This window comes from Calidris pugnax, unplaced genomic scaffold (assembly GCF_001431845.1).
Source record: "Calidris pugnax isolate Ruff unplaced genomic scaffold, ASM143184v1 scaffold54, whole genome shotgun sequence".
Lineage (NCBI taxonomy): Eukaryota > Metazoa > Chordata > Aves > Charadriiformes > Scolopacidae > Calidris > Calidris pugnax.
In genome coordinates, this window is record NW_015090864.1 from 15658 (window position 1) to 39671 (window position 24014).

The 24014-nt window shown below is 47.9% G+C and overlaps 1 protein-coding gene across 1 annotated transcript in view; it reads left to right on the top strand.

Annotated features, from left to right (window-relative positions):
- Nucleotides 1-4048: 4048 nt before the first annotated feature.
- The window catches only part of CCDC12 (coiled-coil domain containing 12), a 33484-nt gene continuing 13518 nt past the window's right edge, over nucleotides 4049-24014 (top strand). Inside the window, exons 1-2 of the mRNA XM_014944885.1 lie at nucleotides 4049-4134; nucleotides 22298-22368. Coding sequence (XP_014800371.1) covers nucleotides 4108-4134; nucleotides 22298-22368 — 98 coding nt within the window. The 5' untranslated portion in view covers nucleotides 4049-4107. The remainder of the gene's footprint in view (nucleotides 4135-22297; nucleotides 22369-24014) is intronic.

Here is a 24014-nt window from a genome sequence, read left to right on the forward strand (position 1 = left end):
GGGTGGTGAGAGCCTGGCCCAGGTTGGCCAGAGAAGCTGTGGCTGCCCCATCCCTGGAGGGGTTCAAGGGCAGGTTGGAGGGAGCTTGGAGCAACCTGGGCTGGTGGGAGGTGTCCCTGCCCAGGGCAGGGGGTGGGACTGGGTGGTCTTTAAGGTTCTTCCAACCCAAACCATTCTATGATATGGGCATGATTAGGACTAGAAGTCCTCAATGTTAGTCCTGTTTGAGCCATTACATCCTGTTATCTCCAACAGGGCTAGGACTTCCCCATCCCTCACCCACCACACATGTTTTTGAAGAGTCAGGACACCTCCTGGAATGTTTGGCATGCTGTTCCTTAGGCCAGGGCTGGTAGAAGCAGATGCTTTAGGCAGAGCTAGCTTAACTTAGACCTTCAGCACTGGTGAGGCCCCACCTCGAGGGCTATGTCCAGTTTTGTTCCCCTCGTGCCAAGAAAGACATTGAGGGGCTGGAGTGTGTCCAGAGAAGGGCAACAGAGCTGGTGATGGGACTGGAGACCAAGGAGAAGGGTCTGGAGAACGTGTGAGGAGAGGCTGAGGGAGCTGGGGGTGTTCAGCCTGGAGAAGAGGAGGCTGAGGGGAGACCTTCTCGCTCTCTCCAACTCCCTGAAAGGAGGGGGTAGCCAGGGGGGGTCGGTCTCTTCTCCCAAGGAACAGGTGATGGGACAAGAGGAAACGGCCTCAAGTTGCTCCAGGGGAGGTTTAGGATGGAGATTGGGAAAAATTCCTTCCTGGAAAGCGTTGGGAAGTGTTGGCAGAGGCTGCCCAGGGCAGTGGCCTTCCCGGAAAGGGTTGTGAAGCGTTGGAAGAGGCTGCTCAGGGCAGTGGTGGAGTCACTATCCCTGGAGGTGTTTACAAGTTGGGCAGACGTGGTGCTGAGGGACATGGGTCAGTGGTGGGTTTGTCAGTGTTGGGTTGATGGTTGGACTCGATGATCTGAAAGGTCCCTTCCAACCTGGACACGTACATAGGTTTTTCCTCCATTTCTTTGTGCCCTTTGCAGCAGAAACTGTTGCCACCTTGTCCGACCCCTGGTGGAACAGCCCAGCAGAAGCTCCACTCGGAGGCAAAATCTTTGAAAAGACCACGCTGTATATTTTCCCTCTTTTCTTAATACAAAACCACAGTGATCTCATCAACCCTGTCGGGAGCCCAACGTGAATCTTGTAAACGGAGGGTTAACTTTCCTAGGAGAAACCAGCAGAAAGTTTATGAAATCTGATTTTCCCGGTGCTCGTTAATCTTGCCTGACTTCTGCGTCGCCGTGGTCATGGATGGAGGGGTTTTACATAATTTTTCTCTTTTCATTTCTCCCCATAAAAAAAAAAAAAAAAAGATTAACTGCTCCTTTGAACCCAAACGGCTAAAACCTCGGCTCCTTTCATCTAACGCTTGGTAGTCCTGTCTGGGTTGCCTTTTTTTTTTCTTGCTGGAGCTTCTGAGTGGCCTCCGTGGAAATAACAACGGACACGAAGCCTCTTTTCATCAACAGCCGATAACGCGCTCGTGCCGGAGGAGCGGGAGCTCCACGAGGTGATGTGGAGCTGGAGGGATGAGTTTTGGAAGTGCCAGGAGATCTGGACGGTTGGGGAAATCTCCTTGAGCCTTCAACTGGATAAACTTTTCACTGTAACTACTTGTTCTGTAGGTTATTTAAATAGTCTGTTTTGGGGTTTTATTTTTTTTTAATAGAAAACCCGTGCTTTTCCCCGGGAGGGAAGGCTGGTGAGGTTGTGTTTCTTCTCCCTAGATGTTGGCCATGTTGGCCGGAGTGATGGTACTTGGTACCTACAAGGCCTCTACAAGCTTCAGGAAAAGAGATGGGACTTTCTTTTTAGAGGAGCAGACTTTTTTTACCACTTTACTCAAAGATTCAGTGTGAGCTCAGCCATCGGGGAACCTGATTTGGGAGTTTTGTTGTGAAATTTAACTGGGGAAAACGTTTTGAGTGGGGCTCCTGCTTTATTAAACCTCAGAGGACATCCCTGGGAGTCAGATCCAGAGGAAAGCCAACCTGAAGCTATGGCAATTCCTGCAGGAATTTCACTTGGTGTCTCTTCTGGGAGGAAAGGCAGGGTGGTTATTACTGGGAATCCTACATCAGCGCCGTCCTAAGCTTTGTAAATTGTGGTTCAATTCAAGAAGGTGTTTGTTGAACAAGAGCAACGTATTTAAAGGTCATTTTGAAGCTTTTCCTCCCGTGTAAGTGCTTGATTCCCTTTCGCATCCTATTTTTGAAGCTTCTAAAAGCTTTTCCTTTATTCAGATTCGTTTCTTTTTCCTTTGACAACTCCCAGCATATTTTTTTTTCTTTTAAAATTTATTTATATATTTTTTTTTATGAACTAGGGCTCGACATTTGTTTCCCTGATGCCCTTAGTTCCATAAATCCAGCGAATGCAAATCATCCTGCTCCTCAGATTGTCTTGTGTAAAGCAGGAACGTTTCAAGGGTAATGTATTTTCAGCTGGAAGAAAGGAATTTGAAATTCAAACGCCGATGGTGGGGGGGAGGCAAAAGTAGTGTCTACGTGAACTTTCAGACACACTCCTTAAGCTGCAAACGTGGTGCAGGAACGGGGATCTGAAGCTGATGCAAATTCCTGAGTGGATTTAGGAGAGCTACAAAGGACTTGATTAATAAGCAAAAAAAACCACCAGTGACCTTCAGGAGCGTGATGGGAGGCGGCAAAGCACCTTGAAGGTTTAATCCAGGCTGGTGGCGAAGAGGATGCGAAGCCCCTGGAACTGGAGAGTTTTTGCCAAAAGTTAGGGACAAGGCGAAATAAGGGAATTAAATATTCTGTAAATATCCAGATTTCACCCGTTTCTTGCAGATTGTCATCCGCACAAGCTCAAACAAGGCATCCTACTCCTCTTTTCCTTGAATTTTGCTGTCCTTTCTGTGCCTTTTGGGATGCAAATGGCTTTGTGCCCAAAATGTGGAGGCTTGAGGTTATTCTATGGCTTCGTGCGACACGAGGCGTGGAGATAAACAGCAGGAATCCATGGAGAAACTGGTCCTTGAACCCGGGTTATATCCTTATCAGGGCTGTAAAAATCCAGTTTTCTTGGGACTGTTGGGGATTTTGTGTCAAGGTGACACCGAAAAGAGGCAAAAAGTGGATGCTTCTTTCTGCTTGCTCAGGTTCTCTGTCGAACCAGCTTTAAGGGAATATTCAAAAATGCTGAGTTGTATTTAGGCGTAAAAAAAAAATAAAATAATACTGGAGAATAAATAAATCAAACAAATAATGAGATTTCCGCTTTGAAATAGCGTGAAACCGGCACGAGCTGGTATAAAGCAGCTTAATAAGCATCTTTTGTCTGGAGTGTTTGAATTTCCAAGGGAGCAGAGCAGATGGTTGTGCCGTTGGCTTGTGTGGAAATGCTTGTTGTAGGCATGTGTTTTCATATTGTCCATATAATATAAATGCAGATATATATATATATATCTATATATATCTATCTATCTGAGTTCCTGCATTCAGGTTCCACCTCCTCCTTCCTTGCAGCCCTCCCTCGCTTTCTGCCCTCGTAAGGTGGGTGGTTTAGTACTTTTTCTGTGATTTAGGGAGGAAAAAGTGTCTGTCAGGAAAACGGTTGGAGATCATCGTTGGGGAGATGCTGGAGTATCTCAGGCTCAGCCTCTGGGCGCTGGAGATGCCTTTTCTCCGCACTGATACCCTAATGAGCATAATGACCTCTTTTTCTCCTGCTCTTTTGGCCAAAAAGCCTCGAATGAGGCCAAAAAAAGCAGGAGCCTTCCCTTTTGGGGAGGACGGGACTCCCACCTGCTCCTCTCTGCATCCATGAGCCAGCTCTAAAGCTTTCCCCGTTGTGTCGTGCATCACATCAAGGGAAAAAAAGAATATAATGAGTTTTGGCTGCAGCCCAAGCTTTTGTTTAACGTGGCTTTCGCTTCACTTCCCTGCTCCTCCACGCCTGCCTGTGCCGGCCAGAGAGGGAGGAGGAGGAGGAGGAAGGTCACGGTGCTGCTCGTTTCCTTCTCTGGGCGCCGCCGATGAGGAACCTTCCCATCTATTTTCCTGGCTTTCCCAAAGATTTGGTCAACCTGTGAACGTCGATGGATTCTCTCCGAATCATCTCTCCGGTGTGTGGTCCGGCAGCTTGGCTTGCTGCTGCTCCTCCTTGGGTTTTGTGTTTTCTTTTTATTTTTCTTTTTTTCCTGCTTGGTTTTTTTATTTTGATGGACCAAAGCAGCCTCGAGTTCCCCACGGCCAAGAACCAGGCGGCTGAGGAAACAGTTGCTGTGGAAACAGAGTGTAGTAAAGTTGTTATGGCGAGGATAAAACCGCACACTTAGGGCTACAAAAGCTTCATTTCTACTCGGGCTTTATTAGGAAAGTAATAAAATGTCGTGGAGGTGCTGACATGGCTGGAGATGGAAACCCGCAGACAAAATGATTGTGCTTCCCACCAGCAATGGCACAGGAACGACGTGGACCTGCTGGAGTGGGGCCAGAGGTGGCCATGGAGATGCTGGAGCCCCTCTGCTGGGAGGGGGGGCTGAGAGAGTTGGGGAGAACCTGGAGAAGAGGAGGCTCTGGGGAGACCTTGAAGCCCCTTCCAGTCCCTCAAGGGGCTCCAGGAAAGCTGGGGAGGGACTCTGGATGAGGGAGGGGAGCCCTAGGAGGAGGGGAAGGGTTTGACCCTGAAAGAGGGGAGATGGAGCTGAGATGTGGGGAAGAAACTCTTTGGTGTGAGGGTGGTGAGAGCCTGGCCCAGGTTGGCCAGAGAAGCTGTGGCTGCCCCATCCCTGGAGGGGTTCAAGGGCAGGTTGGAGGGGGCTTGGAGCAACGTGGTGTGGTGGGAGGTGTCCCTGCCCAGGGCAGGGGGTGGCACTGGATGATCTTTAATGTCCCTTCCCACCCAAACCATTCTATGATTGTACACACACAGTGTGCAGCCAGGAGCCATCAATCATCAAACCTTGCGAAACGTTCCTCCAGGCTCTTGTCTGCAATTCCACCCCGTGAGCGTGGTTGACTTTGAGACAAGAGGGTTCTTCAGAACCTTGTTGGTGTAACCTGGGGTGCTGAAGGTTGGGCATCCCTGGGGTGCTGAAGGTTGGGCATCCCTGGGGTGCTGGGGAAGATGGGGTCAATGGGTCATTAATGGGGATCAGGAGTTTGCTGGAGATCTTGGGTGTTTCTTGGTGCCTGCAGCGAGGTCCTTGGCCGGTTCCTTGATTGGTATCCACAAAGAAAACTCAGTAGTAAAACCTGAAAAGCAATGTGTTCTTGAACAGTCGTTTTGTTTGTCTTGTGGTCAGTGTGAAATACGGTTTGGTGGTTTGGTTTTGTTTTTTCTTAAATCCTGGAAACCTTTTGTGACCGTGTGTCACAAAGAGGCTGGGAAATAAGGTCTGGGATTAGAGGAGTCCCAATATAGAATTACTTAAAACAGTGCCGTACCTACCACAAATAAAAGGTGGCAAATAAAAGCTTATGGTGATTAGTGAGTTTGGTGGTTTTGTTTTGTTGTTCTTAAATCCTGGAAACCTTTTGTGACCGTGTGTTTAGAAGAGGCTGGGAAATAAGGTCTGGGATTAGAGGAGTCCCAATATAGAATTACTTAAAGGTTTGGTGGTTTGGTTTTGTTTTTTCTTAAATCCTGGAAACCTTTTGTGACCGTGTGTCACAAAGAGGCTGGGAAATAAGGTCTGGGATTAGAGGAGTCCCAATATAGAATTACTTAAAACAGTGCCGTACCTACCACAAATAAAAGGTGGCAAATAAAAGCTTATGGTGATTAGTGTTTTATCTGTGCGTGGCTGATGCCAGAGCTGTGAAATCAGGAGCTGTGCTTGCTCCTGTAGGAAATTGGGCCGTTTAGTTTCCGTTGGTGTGTTTAGAAGAGGCTGGGAAATAAGGTCTGGGATTAGAGGAGTCCCAATATAGAATTACTTAAAACAGTGCCGTACCTACCACAAATAAAAGGTGGCAAATAAAAGCTTATGGTGATTAGTGTTTTATCTGTGCGTGGCTGATGCCAGAGCTGTGAAATCAGGAGCTGTGCTTGCTCCTGTAGGAAATTGGGCCGTTTAGTTTCCGTTGAGGATGTGTGAAGTTGGTGGTTACAGTCAGGACTCAAATTTGTGCCATTCACAGCTCCTTGCCATCATCACTGGAAAACAAGTGACAGTCACAGCTGTCTCCTCCCTGCGCTGTTTGACAGGTTTTATGCCAGGGAGCCAAATAAATACAAGTATTTTCGTTTCCTCTCTAGTTCCTGAGATGCTGCCCTGCAGATGTAGGCACAGGGGGAAGAAGAACGTGGTCCTGCTTTTTGGTGCCCTCCCTCCGGTGAGCTGAGCTTAAAACAAACCAAGGCAGGTTAAAACAAACCAAGTCAGGTTAAAACTAACCCAGCAGGAGAAAGGAAACGCTTCGTTTCTGTCTCCTTCGATTCCAGGATCTGGTTAATAGGAGGAATGGGGAGGAGGACACTGGTCAGACCTTTCTTCCCACCTTTCGTGCATCTCAAACTGTGGCTGTAGGTTGGAATTTTAACAACCTTTTTTTACACCCATCCGAGTGGATCCTGCTGTGGCCGCATCCTGCCTGTGCTGGCATGTGTTTGACCCCGCCGTGAACTGGTTCAGGAAGCTTAACTGGCTTTTTTTTAATTTCTTTTTTTTTTTTTTTTTTTCCTTTTTGGTTGGTTGGTTTGGTTTAATTTTTGTGGGAGGGTGAGTCCTTGAAGTGGTTTCTCACGGGGTGAGGTGAGCGCCGGCAATGGGAAGGTGTGGATGACCATGATGGACAGGTGACAGGGATGGAGGGGGACTTCAGCACGGCCACCTTGGATGGGACAGGGGATGAGCTGCAGGATGGCAGTTCTAGTGAGGTCAACCTGAAAGGAGTCTTCTCAGTGGGCTGGGGCTGATGGTCTGGGAAGCTGGGTGAGATATTCTTCCAGCCCTTGACAGTCAGTGCCCAGGTAAAAACAATGGGGTGTGATGGGATTATTTTGGCTAACGACATGGAGCTGGCATGGAGGCATCTGGGATAATTGATATAATGAATTTGAAAGGCACTTGAGATTGAGGTTTTCCACCAAGTGCACTCTGCAGTGCTCCTCTTCATCCTTGGGAGATGCTAGACTTCCCCAAACTTGCTTTTCTTCAGTGCGTTGCTCCAAACTTCCAGTTCTCAAGGGTTGGTTGGTCTCACCATGGGTTCTTGATGGATAAATTCCACCATGGAGGCCGACGACCTGCTACAAGTCCGGCAGGGATCTTCTGGGATGGGGGAATCCCTCCCATCCTGAAACCAGCAGCAATTAGTGCCGCCAAGGCTTTTCAATCCCTGGCTCTCTCCTCTCCAAAAGACGGCGGTGAGAAGATGATGACATCATTGACCTCGTTGGCAAGAGGCAGCGAAGGTCGGGATGAGTCAGCGTGGCCGTCGAGCAGGTGGATGGGCAAAACATTTTATTCCGCATGATTTGAACGTTAATCAAATCAACCAAGCTGTGCTTGGCTGTGGGAATCCCTGTGTGCTCCTTCCTTCCTGCAGTCTCCACTTGGATGCAGGTGGAAGAGGAGACTTTTTCCCTTCTCGTCTCATTTCTGGTTGGTTGTGGCCGTGCAAGGAATTTGAGGACTGGCAAAAGCTGCATTTTTTCCTTTTTTTTTTTTTTGAGGGGAATGTGCAGAGCTTGTTTTTTTCCCCTATAAAAGAACATTATTCTCCTTCCTGCCTTAGAGCTGCTGCAGAGAGGTGGAAATTAGATGTGACTATGGGGGAAATGTCCTTGTTGGAGCTGTGGGTTCATCCAAGCTCATCCTGCTCTATAAGGGGAGGCATTGCTGCTGCTCTTCCCCACGGGGACATCCCCATGTTGAGAGTTTGGACCATGATGCTCTTCCCTGGAGGCACCTCCAGCACTTTCCCCTGTGGCACCAAGGAATCCAGCCTTTTTCCAGGCAATTTCTCAAGGAGACAAATCGCCAAGGTTCTTGCTGGCCTCTTCTTGAAGAGTCCTTAATGCTTCTTTTTTTTGGTCAGATATTTATTCTAAACTTCCATGATTTTTACTCAGGGCTGTATTCACTGCTGGGTCCATCATCTGAATTGTTGGTGTGTTGCTACAACTGTTTGAGCATCTCACCTGGTGTCTGAATGAACAATTAAACACCAAGTTTGTCAGACTCTTGAAAACAAAATAAAAATCAAAAATGGAGATGCACCGATATAGGAGACCGCTTATATTTGGTGCTTTTGGAAAAAAAAAATAGGCAAAACTCAGCTTTTGAGCACTTTATACCATCTTCTTCCATGTGAGTTTCAAGAGTTTCAAGCTCTTTGCAAAAGGGAATGTTACGCTGTAAAAACAAGGCTGAAGCAGGTCAGGACTTGGGGTCCCAGCACCGCTTGGTTATTGCCCATTTCGATGAACTAAAGGTACGAAGCTTGAGTGAAAATATTTATTTCTGATCCAAAAAGCTCATGCTTCTGTGAACTGAATTTTCACCCCAATCCTGCAACGTTGGCTGATGCTTTGGGGTGGGTGGAGGTGGCTTGATGCTGCCCCTCTCCTGCTGCCCGGTGGAGAATGGAGAAGGAAAGGTTCAAAGGAGGCTTTGTGTCTGTATTTCTGCCAGGAAATTTTGTTTTTCAATTAAACACTTTGTCCTTGACCTTTTTGGTGTGTGTTTTGAGAGTCCCCCGTGGCCATGACCTTGTGGAAATCGCAGAAGAGAGAAACTACGGTGATTTAAACCCATGGTTGATGCTGGATTGGAAATACCTGGGTTGCACCATCTGTGAAATCATTATTTTCCAAGCCTGTGGGTTCGTTTCGCTTCCCGGCATCCCCTCTCAGGTGTTTTTGAACCTTCCCAATTCCAGGATGGGGAGGAATTAAAAAAAAAACAACTAATTGCTGAAATAACGTGCGTCGTAAAAAGCCAGTTGAATGGTTGTGTTGCTGGGCCATCCCTTTGCTACACGAGCATCAGGTTGCTGTTAGTTATGGAGGCATTTTCTCTTCCAAGTTTAGCTCCCTCGTAGCCTCCATTCATAATAATAATGAAAATTAGATGATCCTGGTGATTTCCATTGTTTCCCCAGCATCTTTCTCCCTGGGAGAACGCAAAAAAAGCCAAGGAAAAGCCACGGCGGGGTGGCTGGGAGCCTTTCTGCTGCCGTTGCCTTTCAACGGGCTTTTTTGTTTAATTTATGAAGAGGGGAAAAAAAAAAAAGAAAAAGAGACCTCCAGAAAATAGGTTAATCATCAGCTCCAAAAATGCAGAGTTAGGTTTGTCACGCACCCAAGTGGCACTGCTTAATTAACGCGTGCGAAGCTGTGATTTACATTTGTGAAACTCTGGGTAGTTTATCTAACTTCTTTTTTCTTTTTTTTTTAATTTATATATAAATATGGGATCGGGAGGATTGGGATCGTGGAGCTTCTTGGCTCTGGGAAACCTTTAATATTTCAGGAAGGTCTTGGTGTGTAAACACAAATCTGGTTGTAGTCTCTCTCTCTTTTTTTTTTCTTTTTTCTTTTTTTTTCTTTCTTGGAGAAATGAAACTGCCCAAGTGTAGCATTTGGTTTTGTTTCTGCTTTTATCTGAGAGCAACAGAAGTGACACATTAACTCCCTGAAATGCCTCTAAAACCCAACCAAACCAGCCTGGTCCTCTCTTCCCCCCCCACCCCAGAGCAGAACAAGAAGAAAACTGGAATATTATCCCCCGTCAGCTAAAGGCAGTGGTGGCTTCTTGGCTTGAATATGACTAACAGGTGGTTTTTTTTTTAAAGTTATTTTTATTTTCCTGGATAGTAGAAAGGAATGTTGTGACTAAGTGAAGAAGATAAAATGGGAGTTAAAACAGGCACGGTTTCTCCGGCGCAGACAGAAGGAATTCTTGAGTTTAAACCCCTTCTTTGTTAGAAATTCGGCTGATTCCTGAGCGTTGTGTCCCGTAAACCAACAGCTTTTATTGGGGGACGGGGTGACTCTTGCAAGCACGTTAACCTGTCCTGTTCAAATCAAGAAGTTTGGTGGTTGGTAGAACAAGCTGTGATGGTCTTCTCTACCTTCTGCCAGCTCTTCAAAAGGGTTGGCTTTATCTTCTCAAATGTGTCGGGGCTCTGAACGCAGCCTGGAAAACCCATAAAACCTTCTATTGCATGTACTGGTACTTGTCTTAGTGGGTTTTAGGGAGTGATGCCTTACTGCCCGTCTCCAAACACCTTTGCTCTGCCATTTCAAGGATGGATGGTCCCCCAGTGTCCCTGCAGACCAGGAGTTAAGTAGTCCCTAAAGGGTATTTGCTCCATTGGAGGTGGTGGTGGCTCTGGTTGTGCAGATTTCCTTTGGGGAAACGATTTTAGACTTGGACCAGCACTGCTTTACCTCTCAAATGTTCCTTATTTGATGCTTTGGTGAATCGGCAGCTCCATCCTTTCTCCTTCAGCATGTGGACCTTTCCCTGCCAGCGTGGTGGGGCTCCTGCTGCCTCCCACCAAAGGGTCGCAGTGGTGTTTCATGGAGTCATAGAATGGTTTGGGTTGGAAGGGACCTTGAAGACCATCCAGTTCCAACCCTTGCCCTGGGCAGGGACACCTCCCACTAGACCAGGTTGCTCAAAGCCCCATCCAACCTGGCCTTGAACCCCTCCAGGGATGGGACCTCCCTTTCTCAGCAGTGTGATGTGTCTTCACACCACATGTCTTCACGTGGCTTCGTTGCGAAGGGTGAGTTGATGTGAAGGAAAGCTTCATGTCAGTGTTTTGCATTAATAAGGAGAATTACTGAAGATGCTTGGCCACCAGATTTGAGGGCACTGGTAGAGCACCTCTAAACCATCAAGAGCATCTCAAATAACCACTTGACGTGAGGGACACCAACGCGTGCATGTGTCCATCGTTAAGAAAATGGGTAATGATATTGGGGCAGCATCTTGTATGGATGCGAGCTGCAATGACCTGGTTGGGTCAGTGTCATCAAAAATCCCAAGGTGAGGATGGAGAATGAAATATCATCTTAGATTTATTCAGGGCTTGGAGAAGAATGGCAAGAATTGGTCCAAAATGGGTGTTGCCAAGGGAATTTGGTGTGAAATGGTGTTTTGGGGCAAAGCTATTAGAGGGAACCAGTGGACTATGTGTCCTCAGGGGATCAACCAACTTCCCCCAATGCTCTTGTTTGATGTAGCTTCAATTTTGTTTTGATAATGTCCTACATGGAAAGGAGTTAACGATGTTCCTGCTGGATTGGGATGGAGAAACTTACTCCTGACTTTTCTCGCTCTTCGTTGCCTGAAAAAGTGTTGAGGCATTGAAAGGTCTCGTTCTTCCTGCTCGGAAGTGCCAACTTCTTCCCCCTCAAACTTTCTACATCAGGTCGAAACTCGTGTATTTTTCACATCTGCAGTTTCTTCAATAAAAAGTTTGGAGTTCTGATCTCGGGGGGAATATTTGTGTCGCACCTTCTCCAGCCCTTGCTGTTTAACGGCAGCGCTCGCAACACAAACACGCGGGTTCTGAAACCGTGATAAGAGTATTTAAACCAGCAAACCACAGCCACTTAGGAGTCGTTTTGGGTTATTTGAAGGGAAGAAATATTTGTGCTTATTTACTATATAAATAATGCAATCGTTAAAAAAAAAGGTAGTGTCAAAAATACCTTTCCTTTTGGAAATGTGAGGTTATTTTTCCGAAGCGTGGACAGAAACCAAAGTGTTTTATTTTTCAGAGGGAATTTTGTTCTTTGTGTTTGTTTCTTACGGGAAGTCACACTGTTCAGGCTCTGATTTAACCATTTCCATAGTAACCAGCTATGACTGAACCAGGATTAGGACTTCAATAAGGAATAAGCAGCAGGGACACAGAAGCTCTGGCTCTTAAAAATCCTGTTTTTATACAATTACCGCAAGGTTTGCTATGAGCAAATGGCTTCCAAATAGCTTTAGAAAAATATCAGTGGATCTCGGCTGCTGACATTTTTATGTTCAGAACTTTTTGCTGTACAATTTTATTACGAGATCTCTTTTTTTGGTTACTTAGAGAATTGAAACTCTTATGCTTTAAAACGTGCTTCATTGCACATTGTCACTCAGTGACATTTTGTGACTTCGCTTTTCGTTTTCTGGCATTAAACGTCTCAAAAGGGCAGCGAGGTGGGAGCAGGGCTCACAGCGGTGTCCTGCCAGACTTCAAGGACATCTAAGCTCAAATCCTGGCCAAGCAGAAAGCAAAAAGTGCTAGGAGGTGCCATGCTCGGAGCAAGGCACCGTAACTCTGTCCTCACCTTGTAGATGGCTTGACCTCCATGTGTGCTTCAGTTCAAAGAAATGCCAAGGAAAATGGTGAAGGTGACCTCCAAAGAAGAGAAATGCTGGTTACCAAGAGGTTAAGCACCTCTTGGGGTGCATCAAGAAGAACGTGGCCAGCAGGTGGAGGGAGGTCATCCTCCCCCTCTGCTCTGCCCTGAGGAGGCCCCATCTGGAGCACTGGGACCAGTTCTGGGTCCCCCAGTTCAAGAAGGACAGGGAACTGCTGGAGAGAGTCCAGTGGACGATAGGAAGATGATGGAGCATCTCTCTGAAGAGGAAAGGCTGAGGGACCTGGGGCTGTTCAGCCTGGAGAAGAGCAGACTGAGAAGGGATCTCGTCAACGCTGAGCAATGTCTAAAGAGTCGGTGTCAAGAGGATGGGGCCAGACTCTTAGTGGAGCCTGGTGAACAGAACAAGGGGCAGTGGGCACAAACTGGTACATAGGAAGTTCCATCTAAACATGAGGAGGAACTTCTTTGCTGTGAGGGTGGCAGAGCCCTGGAAGAGGCTGCCCAGAGAGGTGGTGGAGTCTCCTTCTCTGGAGACATTCAAACCCACCTGGATGGGTTCCTGTGCAACCTGCTCTGGGTGGACCTGCTCTGGCAGGGGGTTGGAGGAGATGATCTCCAGAGGTCCCTTCCAACTCCTACTGTTCCGTGATTTTGTGATACTTGGATGAAGTTGACTCCTTGTTGTGCAGAAAGTCAGATTATACGACCCAAGAGCTTCCCAGTCCTCGGAGATACGAGGACGATACAGCAGGTCCAGAGAGGTAATTCTTCCACTTTACTCTGCTCTGGTGAGACCTCACCTGGAGTATTGTGTGCAGCTCTGGAGCCCTCAATATAAGAAGGACATGGACCTGATGGAGAGGGTCCAGAGGAGGGCCACAAGGATGATCAGGGGGATGGAGCACCTCTGCTCCGAGGACAGGCTGAGGGAGCTGGGGTTGTTCAGCCTGGAGAAGAGGAAGCTCCGGGGAGACCTAATAGCAGCCTCCCAGTACCTGAGGGGAGCCTACAGGAAGGCTGGGGAGAGCCTGTTTAGAAAGGCCTGCAGTGACAGGACGAGGGGCAATGGCTTCAAGCTTGAGGGGAACAGATTTAGACTGGAGATGAGGAGAGGGTTCTTCACTGTGAGGGCGGTGGAGCCCTGGAACAGGTTGCCCAGGGAGGTGGTTGAGGCCCCATCCCTGGAGATATTCAAGGAGAGGCTCGACGAGGCCCTGGGCAACCTGGTCTAGTTGGGGGTGTCCCTGCTGACTGCGGGGAGGTGGGACTAGATGACCTTTGGAGGTCCCTTCCAGACTGGGCAATTCTATGACTCTATGACTTTACATGGGCTGCTCTTCTTGCTGATGAGAACCCCTTGCTCCGGCTCCTCTCGGCGACCAGAGAGCAGGAATAGGAGCAGCTCCAGCTTTGTTGGCAGAAGAACACTCCAGAGATCAAACTTGCTTTGTTTCCAGCCCTGACCTCTTTTTAACTCCTCGAAAAAGAGACAGTTATTTGTGCCAAAGAAGCACTTGACTGGTAACGTGACCATCCTCTAAGCCTGAAGTGAAAGATAAGGAGATGTTTAGTATTCTGGTCAATCCCCAAGGAAAAGAAGTCGGTATTAATTCCCGGGAAGAGGAGAAGCTGTCGGGTCGTTTTGTTGACTTTTTTAGGGGGTTGCCAGGGGATGGCTAGAGCTGTGGCTGGGTCGTATTTAATAGGGGCACCTAGTAGCCTTGGGGGATTTGAAAAAGCAGCTCTGCTAAAGATTTGGGAAGTTTTGTTGGAAGTTGGAAGATTTAGGCCGGTATCAAAAAGCGGCGATTTAGTTATTTTAACTTTGCGTCAACGCCAACCCCGCTTAGAGGAAGAAACAGCCCTTCAGACTGAAATTTTTAAAAGGCAGCGGAGAGGAAACAAGGAAACAAATAGAAGGTTGTGTTTTATAAAGTGGATTTGGGAAGGAGTTAAGTGAGACACTCGTGGGGGAATGATGAGCTGCTTTCCAGTCCAGGGGTGATGAGAGGCTATTAGGCATCGAGCAAAAACACTTAAAATCAGTGGTTGTAGGTAATTTGCACCTAGGGATCCTAAAATAATCAGCCGAGGAGATTGTGAGCCTGCTGCGTTTTGATTTAAATCTTTTCTGAATACTGGATAGATTCCAAAAGACTGGAAAAATGCTAATAAAACAACACTATTTAAAAATAAAGGCAAGAGGGGGAGCTTGGGTGAAGTCAGTTCGGTGTGAAGCGGAAGGGTAAAAAGCCCGATTTGCGGCTCTTTTAAGGAAGAATGAAAAAAAGGGAGTGTCATATTTATTTTTTTTTGTCATGTAAATGGGAGTTACTGAAGGGTTAGTGTTGCACAACGTGCTGGGTAAAAATGACAGCTCTGAAATGGGTAACCGATAGTTTAATTGCTGTCAACGGGGGATCAGCATCTGGCAGAAACGTTGCTTTTTGGAGCCTGCGCAACCGGTATTTCCATTAATTGTTGGGAAATATGCGTCGATTTTCTGCTGGCTTAAGCACTGAGTGGGTTGGGTTGGAAGGGACCTCAAAGACCATCTAGTTCCAACACTTCTGCCCTGGGCAGGAGCACCTCCCACTAGACCAGGTTGCTCCAAGCCCCATCCCAATGACAAAATGTGAAGGCTGGTGAGATCCTCGTAGCGTCTGTTGTCATCTGTTTGTATTAATTTTGAACCTTTTGAGCAAAAAAAAGGGTTGCAGGGCATGTGGTTGTGTCCTCTCTACAGGGGAAAATACAGGCCTTATCCATAAAATGGGTTCATCTCTGGGAAAGCGGCGGTGTTGAGAAGGATGCTGGTTCTTGGGTTCGTGTATCAGGTGAGGGATGGAGTTGCCCTGGTTTGCGTGGTCCAATGTGGGCATTTGGAGACATCTTAACAAGTCAGTGATGGGGGTGGGGGTAGGAAGAGAGCGCCAGGTTAATCTGGTTTATCAAAATGATTTGAGCAGTGTCCTCGATTGTAGCTCACGAGCCTTTTCACCCATTAAACCTACCAGGGACACAATGCTCTTTGGAAGCGAGCGATGGTAGGAAAGAAACAACTTCTCTTGAGCTGCTGAAGAAAGGAGCAGCTCCTCCATCTTCTGTTTTCAGGACAAGGTTGTGTCCTTTCTCTTTTCTGGGAAAAGATGCTTTTTTTGGGACGTGGGTTCCTGCAGCTTAGGGATGACTGGGTGAGACTTCTCAGCTCAGAGGCGTTTTAAAAATCAGGTGAGATGATATTAAACATCCCTGTTGTGATTCAAAGCGAGCTGCTTCTTTTGTTATTACAGTGAAAGGCACCAAATACCTGGGCAGCAAGAAAAAAAAAAGAGTCATGATAATGTGCTGAAGCCCAAGGGGAGGTTTGATGTTCCTCAAAGTGTTCTATTCCCTGGAGCAGATGCTCTTGCAGGTGGCCAGGACCTGCTCCGCACGCGGGGGAAGCACATGATGGGTAGGAAAGTTTGCTTTACTGCAGGGAAAATAAATCTCCTCTTCTGTAATTTTGTATGCAAAGCTTGACTCTACACCAGGAGAGAGGAGATGATGGAAATGCCTTCCTCCACCACGTTCCTCTCCCCTGGTTCTCAAGGCTTTACCTCCTGCTTTGGGATACGACCTGCCTGAAGTCCAAGAAGGGGGAGAATGTGAAATCTGGAGTTTTCCCCAAAATTCTTGGAGGAGCCTGATATTTTTGCAATGGGAGCTCAGTAAAATCCAGTTGTTCTTCAGCGGGCAAGTACATTGGAACAGGCTGCCCAGGGAGGGGGTGGAGTCCCCATCCCTGGCTGTGTTTAAGGGCCGTTTAGATGCAGTGCTGAGGGACATGGTGTAGGGGAGGACTTTGTAGAGTAGGGGAGATGGTTGGACTCGATGATCCCAAGGGTCTCTTCCAACCTCAATGATTCTATGATTCTATGATCTTCTGCCTGGCAGGACTGTGGGTGGTCACAGGAGATGGACTCGTCTCCCTACTAATGACCCAGAGGCTGCCTTCTTCATTGCCCACCTCCTAAAAGAAGTCCTTGGCCGTGCTTACAGAGCACTTGTACTAAATTGCTATTGTCCATCCGAATATTAAGCTGTCAGATTCTTCTCTCTTGGTGCTGCTGAGGAGAAAAGCGAATGAATTCAATTAATGCTGACCCAATAATGTGATTTACCTGCCTGGCAGGACTGTGGGTGGTCACAGGAGATGGACTCGTCTCCCTACTAATGACCCAGAGGCTGCCTTCTTCATTGCCCACCTCCTAAAAGAAGTCCTTGGCCGTGCTTACAGAGCACTTGTACTAAATTGCTATTGTCCATCCGAATATTAAGCTGTCAGATTCTTCTCTCTTGGTGCTGCTGAGGAGAAAAGCGAATGAATTCAATTAATGCTGACCCAATAATGTGATTTACATAGAATCAGAGAATGGTTTGGGTGGGAGGGGACCTTAAAGACCATCTGGTTCCAACCCCCTGCCATGGGCAGGTACATCCTGCTGGTCCAGGTTGCTCCAAGTTCCCTCCAATCTGGCCTTGAACCTTTCCAGGGATGGGGCAGCCACAGCTTCTCTGGCCAACCTGGGCCAGGCTCTCACCACCCTCCCACCAAACAAGTTCTTCCTGAGATCTTTCCTAAATCTCCCCTCTTTCAGTGTCAAACCCTTCCCCCTCCTCCTCTGGCTCCCCTCCCTCATCCAGAGTCCCTCCCCAGCTTTCCTGGAGCCCCTTGAGGGACTGGAAGGGGCTCCAAGGTCTCCCTGGAGCCCTCTCTTCTCCAGGCTGAACCCCAACAACTCTCTCAGCCCCCCCTCCGAGCAGAGGGGCTCCAGCCCTCCCAGCATCTCCGGGGCCTCCTCTGGCCCTGCTCCAACAGCTCCATGTCCTTCCTGTGCTGAGGACTCCGGGAGCTGGACACAGTACTCCAGGTGGGGTCTCCCCAGAGTGCAGTAGAGGGGGAGAATCACCAGTAGAGGGGTAGAATCTTGGGTTTGAAGGACGCAGGTTCTGAACCTTGCAGACCATCATCCGTTCCCTCCCTACCTTCAGCTGGGAGCAGAAACTCTTTACTGATCCCATGTAAAGCCTTTTGGGTGTTGCAGGGAGGCAGCTGACACCTTTCTTTGAACACCCTGATGCAAATCTTTTTTGGATTTACACGGTCCTCCTCCTCTGGCTCCCCTCCCTGATGCAGAGTCCCTCCCCAGCTTTCCTGGAGCCCCTTGAGGGACTGGAAGGGGCTCCAAGGTCTCCCCGGAGCCTTCTCTTCTCCAGGCTGAACCCCCCAACTCTCTCAGCCCCCCTTCCCAGCAGAGGTTCTCCAGCCCTCCCAGCATCTCCGTGGCCTCCTCTGGCCCCACTCCAACAGCTCCATGTCCTTCCTGTGCTGAGGACTCTGGGAGCTGGACACAGTGCTCCAGGTGGGGTCTCCCCAGAGTGCTGCAGAGGGGGAGAATCTCCAGTAGAGGGGTAGAATCTTGGGTTTGCAGGACCCAGGTTCTGAACCTTGCAGACCATCATCCATTCCCTGCCTACCTTCAGCTGGGAGCAGAAACTCTTTACTGATCCCATGTAAAGCCTTTTGGGTGTTGCAGGGAGGCAGCTGACACCTTTCTTTGAACACCCTGATGCAAATCTTTTTTGGATTTACACGGTGGATTAAACTCTTTTCATCTCCGAGCTCTTTTGGAAGAGTGGGAATCCATGGAGCAAAAAATCTCCATGTTGGCAGCTACAAGCCAATGGTTGCTGGTTGTGATGTCTGTAAATTAAAGTAGGCAGGAGAGCACGAGCGAGCGAGGTTTTTAATGTTGGGAATTTCTTTTGGGAGTGTCTCCTTCCTGAGGCTGAAGGATGGGCATGACTTTGTGTTGGCCAACGGTCTTGTAGGTTTGTTGCGCCTCTCTCCGTTCTTACGATTTACAGCTAATAATAGACACCTCGCCACGGGGTGCCTCGAAAAGAGGAATCGCTGAGAGCGAGAGTGGAACAGTGGAGGGGTTATTTTGGGCTCCCTTTGCCGTGTGAAGGTTTGAAATGTGAGAAAATGAAGTGAAAAGGAGTGAGAGTCGAAGCGCGTCTACGCACCTGGGGAGAGCGACCGCCAGCGAGCGAAGGGAAACGCCTTCAAACGCTTGAGGAACGAACTGGTGATCGGGGCAAATGCTGTTTTGGGGGAGGAATAGTTCCTTTCCTGAGTTAAGAAATAAAAGTTGTGACACAACTCGTTAAACAGAAATACTCGAAGAGGATGACGAAGGGGCAGAAGGCTCCGGGGAGACCTTGGAGCCCCTTCCAGTCCCTCAAGGGGCTCCAGGCCCAAACCATTCTCTGGTCTTAGGACAAAAATTCAGAGCAAAGTGAAGAGCCCCAAGATCCTGAGTGATCAGATAAACCCAGCGTGGGCAGAGAAGAAAGACGAGAGAGATGGGGCAGTGGGAAAACATGGAGCTATGAGATAAGTTGCATGTTTGAGAGGCTGTTTCCTTATCAATAAATGATCATGGTAACCAGATCCCCTTTTCTACAGCCCTTTGCTCCCGCGGAGGCTCAACGTCCTCACCAACGGCTCCGAATATCGCGTGGGGCTTCAGGAGTGGCTGGAGAGGGAAGGTGGTTGAGGAAGGAGGAAGGAGATGTTGGTTGCAAACCCCCAATCGCTTCTCTTTGCGAGGGCTGTTAGTCATCTCCACTAAGCAGCGTATCAAAGGAACGTTATTTTTTCCCCTTTTCTGTCTAGATATTAATGGCTTTTTAGGTACCACCCTCTGAGCTACACTCGGGCAAGGTGATGTTACCCAGGAGGCTTCATATTTTAGCCGGGTTCATCGATGGCGCCGATGGATGCAGCCTGTGCACTTTAATTATCTCTTTCTGCCAGAGTAACTTAAATTTTGGTTTCCTCACGTGGCGGGGAAACCCCAACGTTTTGGGTGAGGAAGAGTGAAAAGCAGAGGAGGGTTCTCCAAAGTCTGGGGTGCGCCCCGTTTGCTGCCTGCTCTGGCATAAAACCGTCGAGAAGCGATTTTAATCAGCTGCAATTTTACATGTATATTTAGATTTCAGACTGCTCCCCCTGCACGGCATCTCGAGCGAGCCGCTGTCGTCTTATAATTTTGCCTTTTTTTTTAAAATTTTTTTTTTTTTTCAGCTGGCAGGAACTCAAGCACAGGAAACCCTCGTGATGAGGGCTTTTTCCAGCAGCCTGGCTGGAAATTCAAATTGCAAAAAGCCAGGCGATCTAAAGAGGAGAAACAACTTTTCTCTCCTGCATCCCTTAAAGATTGCTTTAGAAAATCCATTTTTTGAGGGGGGCAACGAGCTGTTTCTTTGCAGAGTTTCTTTTCTGTGTCCCCGACGCTGCTGGAGGTTTCACCACGTGTGGCCTGTGGCTGTGGGGTTGTTTTCTTTTTCATCACTCTCCCCGTGAAACCGAAATCTTATTTAGGGACCGTTTCGCAAACAGAGGAACCGGCATTAATTTCTCTTTCTTGGGGGGGTGGCGGGAGGGAGCCTGACTTCAGCCACCCCTTTTTCAGACCTCAGTTGTGTTTTCCTTGCGCTCTAATTGATCTGGTGGATCCTAATTAGCGGTGGATGATGGATGATCTGTTTTTTTTCTGGCTCGGGACACCCCCAGGGAGACTGTCATCCATTCTCCATGGCATCCGAAAAGGTGCTAGAAAGGAGAGCTGCAGTGGAGAAAAAACTCCCTGTTTTTTTTCTGCAGGGACATGAAATTGCTCAATTTTTCTAGGAATATCACCGGGACTTTAGAAAAGATTGGGGTGGTTATGGGGAATAAATTGGAATTGGGGATTTGGGGCGAGCTCTTAGAAGAGTGGTAGGATTTTAAGGGGAAATTATTTCAGCACAGGGGGGGAAAATAAAGATTTTCAGAGCTGCAAAGAGCCTGCGGTGGGAAGAACAGCCCTGGCTCGATGGGAATAATTCTTGCCAAATACCTCTTTAGGATTTCTGCTTAAAAACCCCTCCTGGATAAAATTCTAGCAAGAATGAGGGGAATGCGGTCTCTACGCGCGTGCGCTGGAGGTATGCAAGAGAGGAAAGGAATGAGAAAGGACTTGAGAGCACAGGAAGGTACTTCCCAGGACTTTAAATAACGTGGACTGAAAGGTGTCTAAATATTCCCTGGCGCTCAGCTCCCACCAGAAATTTAACCTCAGGCTGCACGTGCTCGGGGGAGCCAAGCTCTTTATCGAGCAAGAAATATCTGTGCAAATATCACAAGGTTACTATGGCCTTAAAAATAAAATCACGAAACAGGGAGTTAAAACGGAATTAAATATTGGTTTTAGGAATTATTTTTATTTTTTTCTGTCTAAAAAGGGCGTTTTTCTTGCCCTTTGATCGGGAGCTGAACCTGAACCAGAACTGAACTGGTTTCCTGGCTTCGCCTCCCTTTTTTGCACCTAATCTTAATTTTTAACCCAGGATGGAGTTTTAAAGTTCGTATAGTCAAGATATTATAAACAAGCTGTTCATGAGGAAAACCTTTCTGGTCCTTTTGGAGGGTCAGGGATAGCGTGATGTTGGTCATCTTCTCATCGTAACCAATTTTTGCTTGCAATTTTCCAAAGAGACGTGTGAACGTATAAAAAATGTGCATTTGAAAAATTCACATTGGTGAAAAAAATATCATATTAGTTGAAAAAAGAAAAGCCTTTGAACTGACCGACCCGAAGGGCTCCAGCTCTTTGAAAACTGGGTGAAAAGGACCCGTAACCTTTGCCGTGCGATGAAAGGACATAATTTCTCCGGTCTCGGAGCTGTTCCTGTTGAAAGGCGGAGATGGATGTTGGCAAAACAGCCCCTGGCTGTTCGGTGGCAACGTGAACCGTGGCCAAATATTACAAAATACTTCATATTTATTACCTGTTTGCTTGGGGTAAACGCCTCCTGCTGGAACCGGCCGCGCTCAAGGAAATAAAGGCTTTAATTTGCCACATTTTCCTGTTCTTTTGGAGGGTGAGGGGGAGTTCACCCAGAAAAGCAACTGCTTCCAAGGAAGTTGCTCATTTGTTGCTTTTCCTATAACAATATATTGCAAAATTAGGGTTTGCCACGGAACATACTTTGTTGAGCAGTTGAAAGAAAGTAGTTAATAAGTGTGAGAACCCATCCAAACCCCTTTCCGGCTCATTATTGGTAACGTTGGGTATCTGTGCCTGTCCGGATATTAATAAATATAATTGGTAACTCGATTAATAAGCTGTTAGTGCCAGTGTCTGGATGATGCACAATGAGCCTCTTTGGGAGACTGGAACACCCTGTTAAGGGGAAATTTGATTTACGTTACTTTGCGTGGTGTTTCTGGACCCTTTGTTGTGCCCGTGGCTGTTTGATTGCCGCCGGCTCGTTTCCCAACCTGTTAAAAACCTCCAAAATGATTATTTAGGAGTAAAGGAAAGGGACTTGTGGGAAGCCTGCCGACGTGAGTGAGCTCTCTGGATTTTTACAGGTGATCTGCTGCCTCCTGGGCCAGCCCAGCGTAGGCTTGTTCACTTCCTAAACTTCTATTCTCTCTTTTTTATACTTTTTTAAAAATTTTTTTCCTGTAGCTCCCTTCAAGCATCCCAGTAACATCCAGCTTTTCTTCTGAAGCTGGTCGCAGGGGGATTTAACTCCCAAGTCTGTGATGGGGTGAAGGCTCCGTTTCTGGTCCCCTGTCTCCTTTCCCTCCTCCATCCAGGTCGTAACTCAAACACAAGATGAGGTTTCTGAGCTCTGTTATTAATTGCAACTCACCCATTTGAGGCTGTTCTCACGTTTATTTACCGTGCTGGCAGGGCACTACGGGGAGAAAAAGGAAACCAGGCTTAATTTCAGGGTGTCATGATATAAAAGCCAGTTCAAACTGCCCCTCGGGAGGGTTTCTGGCCTGCTTTTTGCTCTCAGGTATTTCCAGAGAGGCCACAACCTGACAATTCAACTTCTTCTTTCAGAACAAGGACGATGGAGAACCTGAGAACAAGCAGCTCAGAGAAGACGACGAAGAGGAGACCGTCAAGCACAAGTAATTATTTATTTATTCCCCCTCGTCTCTCTTGTGTGTATTGTTCAGGAGCTGCTCTCCCGTTTGCTAATGAGGTTCTTTTCCTTGCCTTCTAACGTGCGACTTATTTTTTATTTGATTGTGAATTTGATCTCCTGGTGTAAATCATCTGAGAGGAGGGAATCAAGAGGAAAAGCCCGGGGGCTGAATTGCAGCCATCGAGGGGTGTCAGGAGCATTTCCCCTCCCTCCCTTTAGGCTCCCTTAAATTCTCCAGCCGTTGCTACATCTCTGTCCCCTGCCTGTGTGTCATTTTCGGTGTGGTTTTATATTATTTTTTTTTCCATAAATGGGGGCCTGTGGGGCACGTGTGGCTGTTTAACTGCGGCCCCACCGCTGTTCTCTCTCGTCGCCGGAAAATGTGAGCACAAAACCGCCCCGAGGCCGGGGTGTCTGTCGCTCCTGGCAGGACCAGCTGACTCTGCACTTGGTTTCCTGCCGGTAAAAACACCCTCAGGTCCCTTTTGGAGACAACAGAGAGGGGGTAGAGTTGGGTTTGAAGATGCGGGATGTGACCTTTTTCTCATCTCTTTACCGGCAAGAAACCTCCTCTGTGGGAGTTGTGCAGTGGAGATGGTCCTTCCAGATGAGGAGCTCTGCTGAGAAAAGCAGAGCAAAATTGAATCATAGAATGGTTTGGGTTGGAGGGGACCTCAAAGGTCATCGAGTTCCAACCCCCCTGCCCTGGGCAGGGACACCTCCCACCAGCCCAGGTTGCTCAAGGCCCCATCCAGCCTGGCCTTGAACACTTCCAGGGATGGGGCAGCCACAACTTCCCTGGGCAACCTGTTCCAGTGTCTCACCACCCTCATAGTAAAAAATTTCTTCCTGAGATCTCATCTGAATCTTTTTTCTTCCAATTTAAAACCGTTTCCCCTTGTCCTATCATTACCCTTCCTGGCAAAGAGTCCTTCTCCATCTTCGTGGGCTTCTTAGGAATAACTCCCAAAAGAAAAAAAAAAATCATCCTTTCTTGATGAAAATTTATCCCTCCCATCCAACCCACCTGGATTTGGGGCTGGGAGAGGTTCTGGAGAACCATCACTGAGGTGGAACTTTTCTTTGTAGGTGCCCCGTGGTTGGGTTTCGTGGCCGGAAAAGGCACGAGGTCTGGGTTGAAGCTGAAATGGGAGCTCGAGATGGTGGAAACGATGATGAATAATGAATAAACAGCTCTTGCTTTCCAGCCCTGCCACTCGAGACGCCGCCTGGTGAGGTGACGCGGCGCGCGGTGGCCCCGCTGACGAGGATCATTGGGCCTGGGCTACCGTGACCACGCGTTGGGCTAGCGGCGACGCGCTCCTGCTCCCAAACCTGAATTCTGAATGGGTCAGCACCTAAATCTCAGAAAAAAAAAAAAGAATCTTTTCTACTCTGACTCTCAGCCCGAGGTTTGCTCCTTTTTAACCACCAACTGAGCAGCCTGGAGTGTTATCAGAGGTGATGTGGTTTCATACCAAGCCTTTGGCGTCACGGATGTCATCTTGAAAAGTCATTTTTTCCACGACCGCTTGTTCCTGAGCTCTCGTTTTGTGGTGGGTTCAGCAAAAAAAAAAAACCCTTCCTCTGCACGTGCTTGATGCCCTTCAAACTTCACCGTGGTTATCG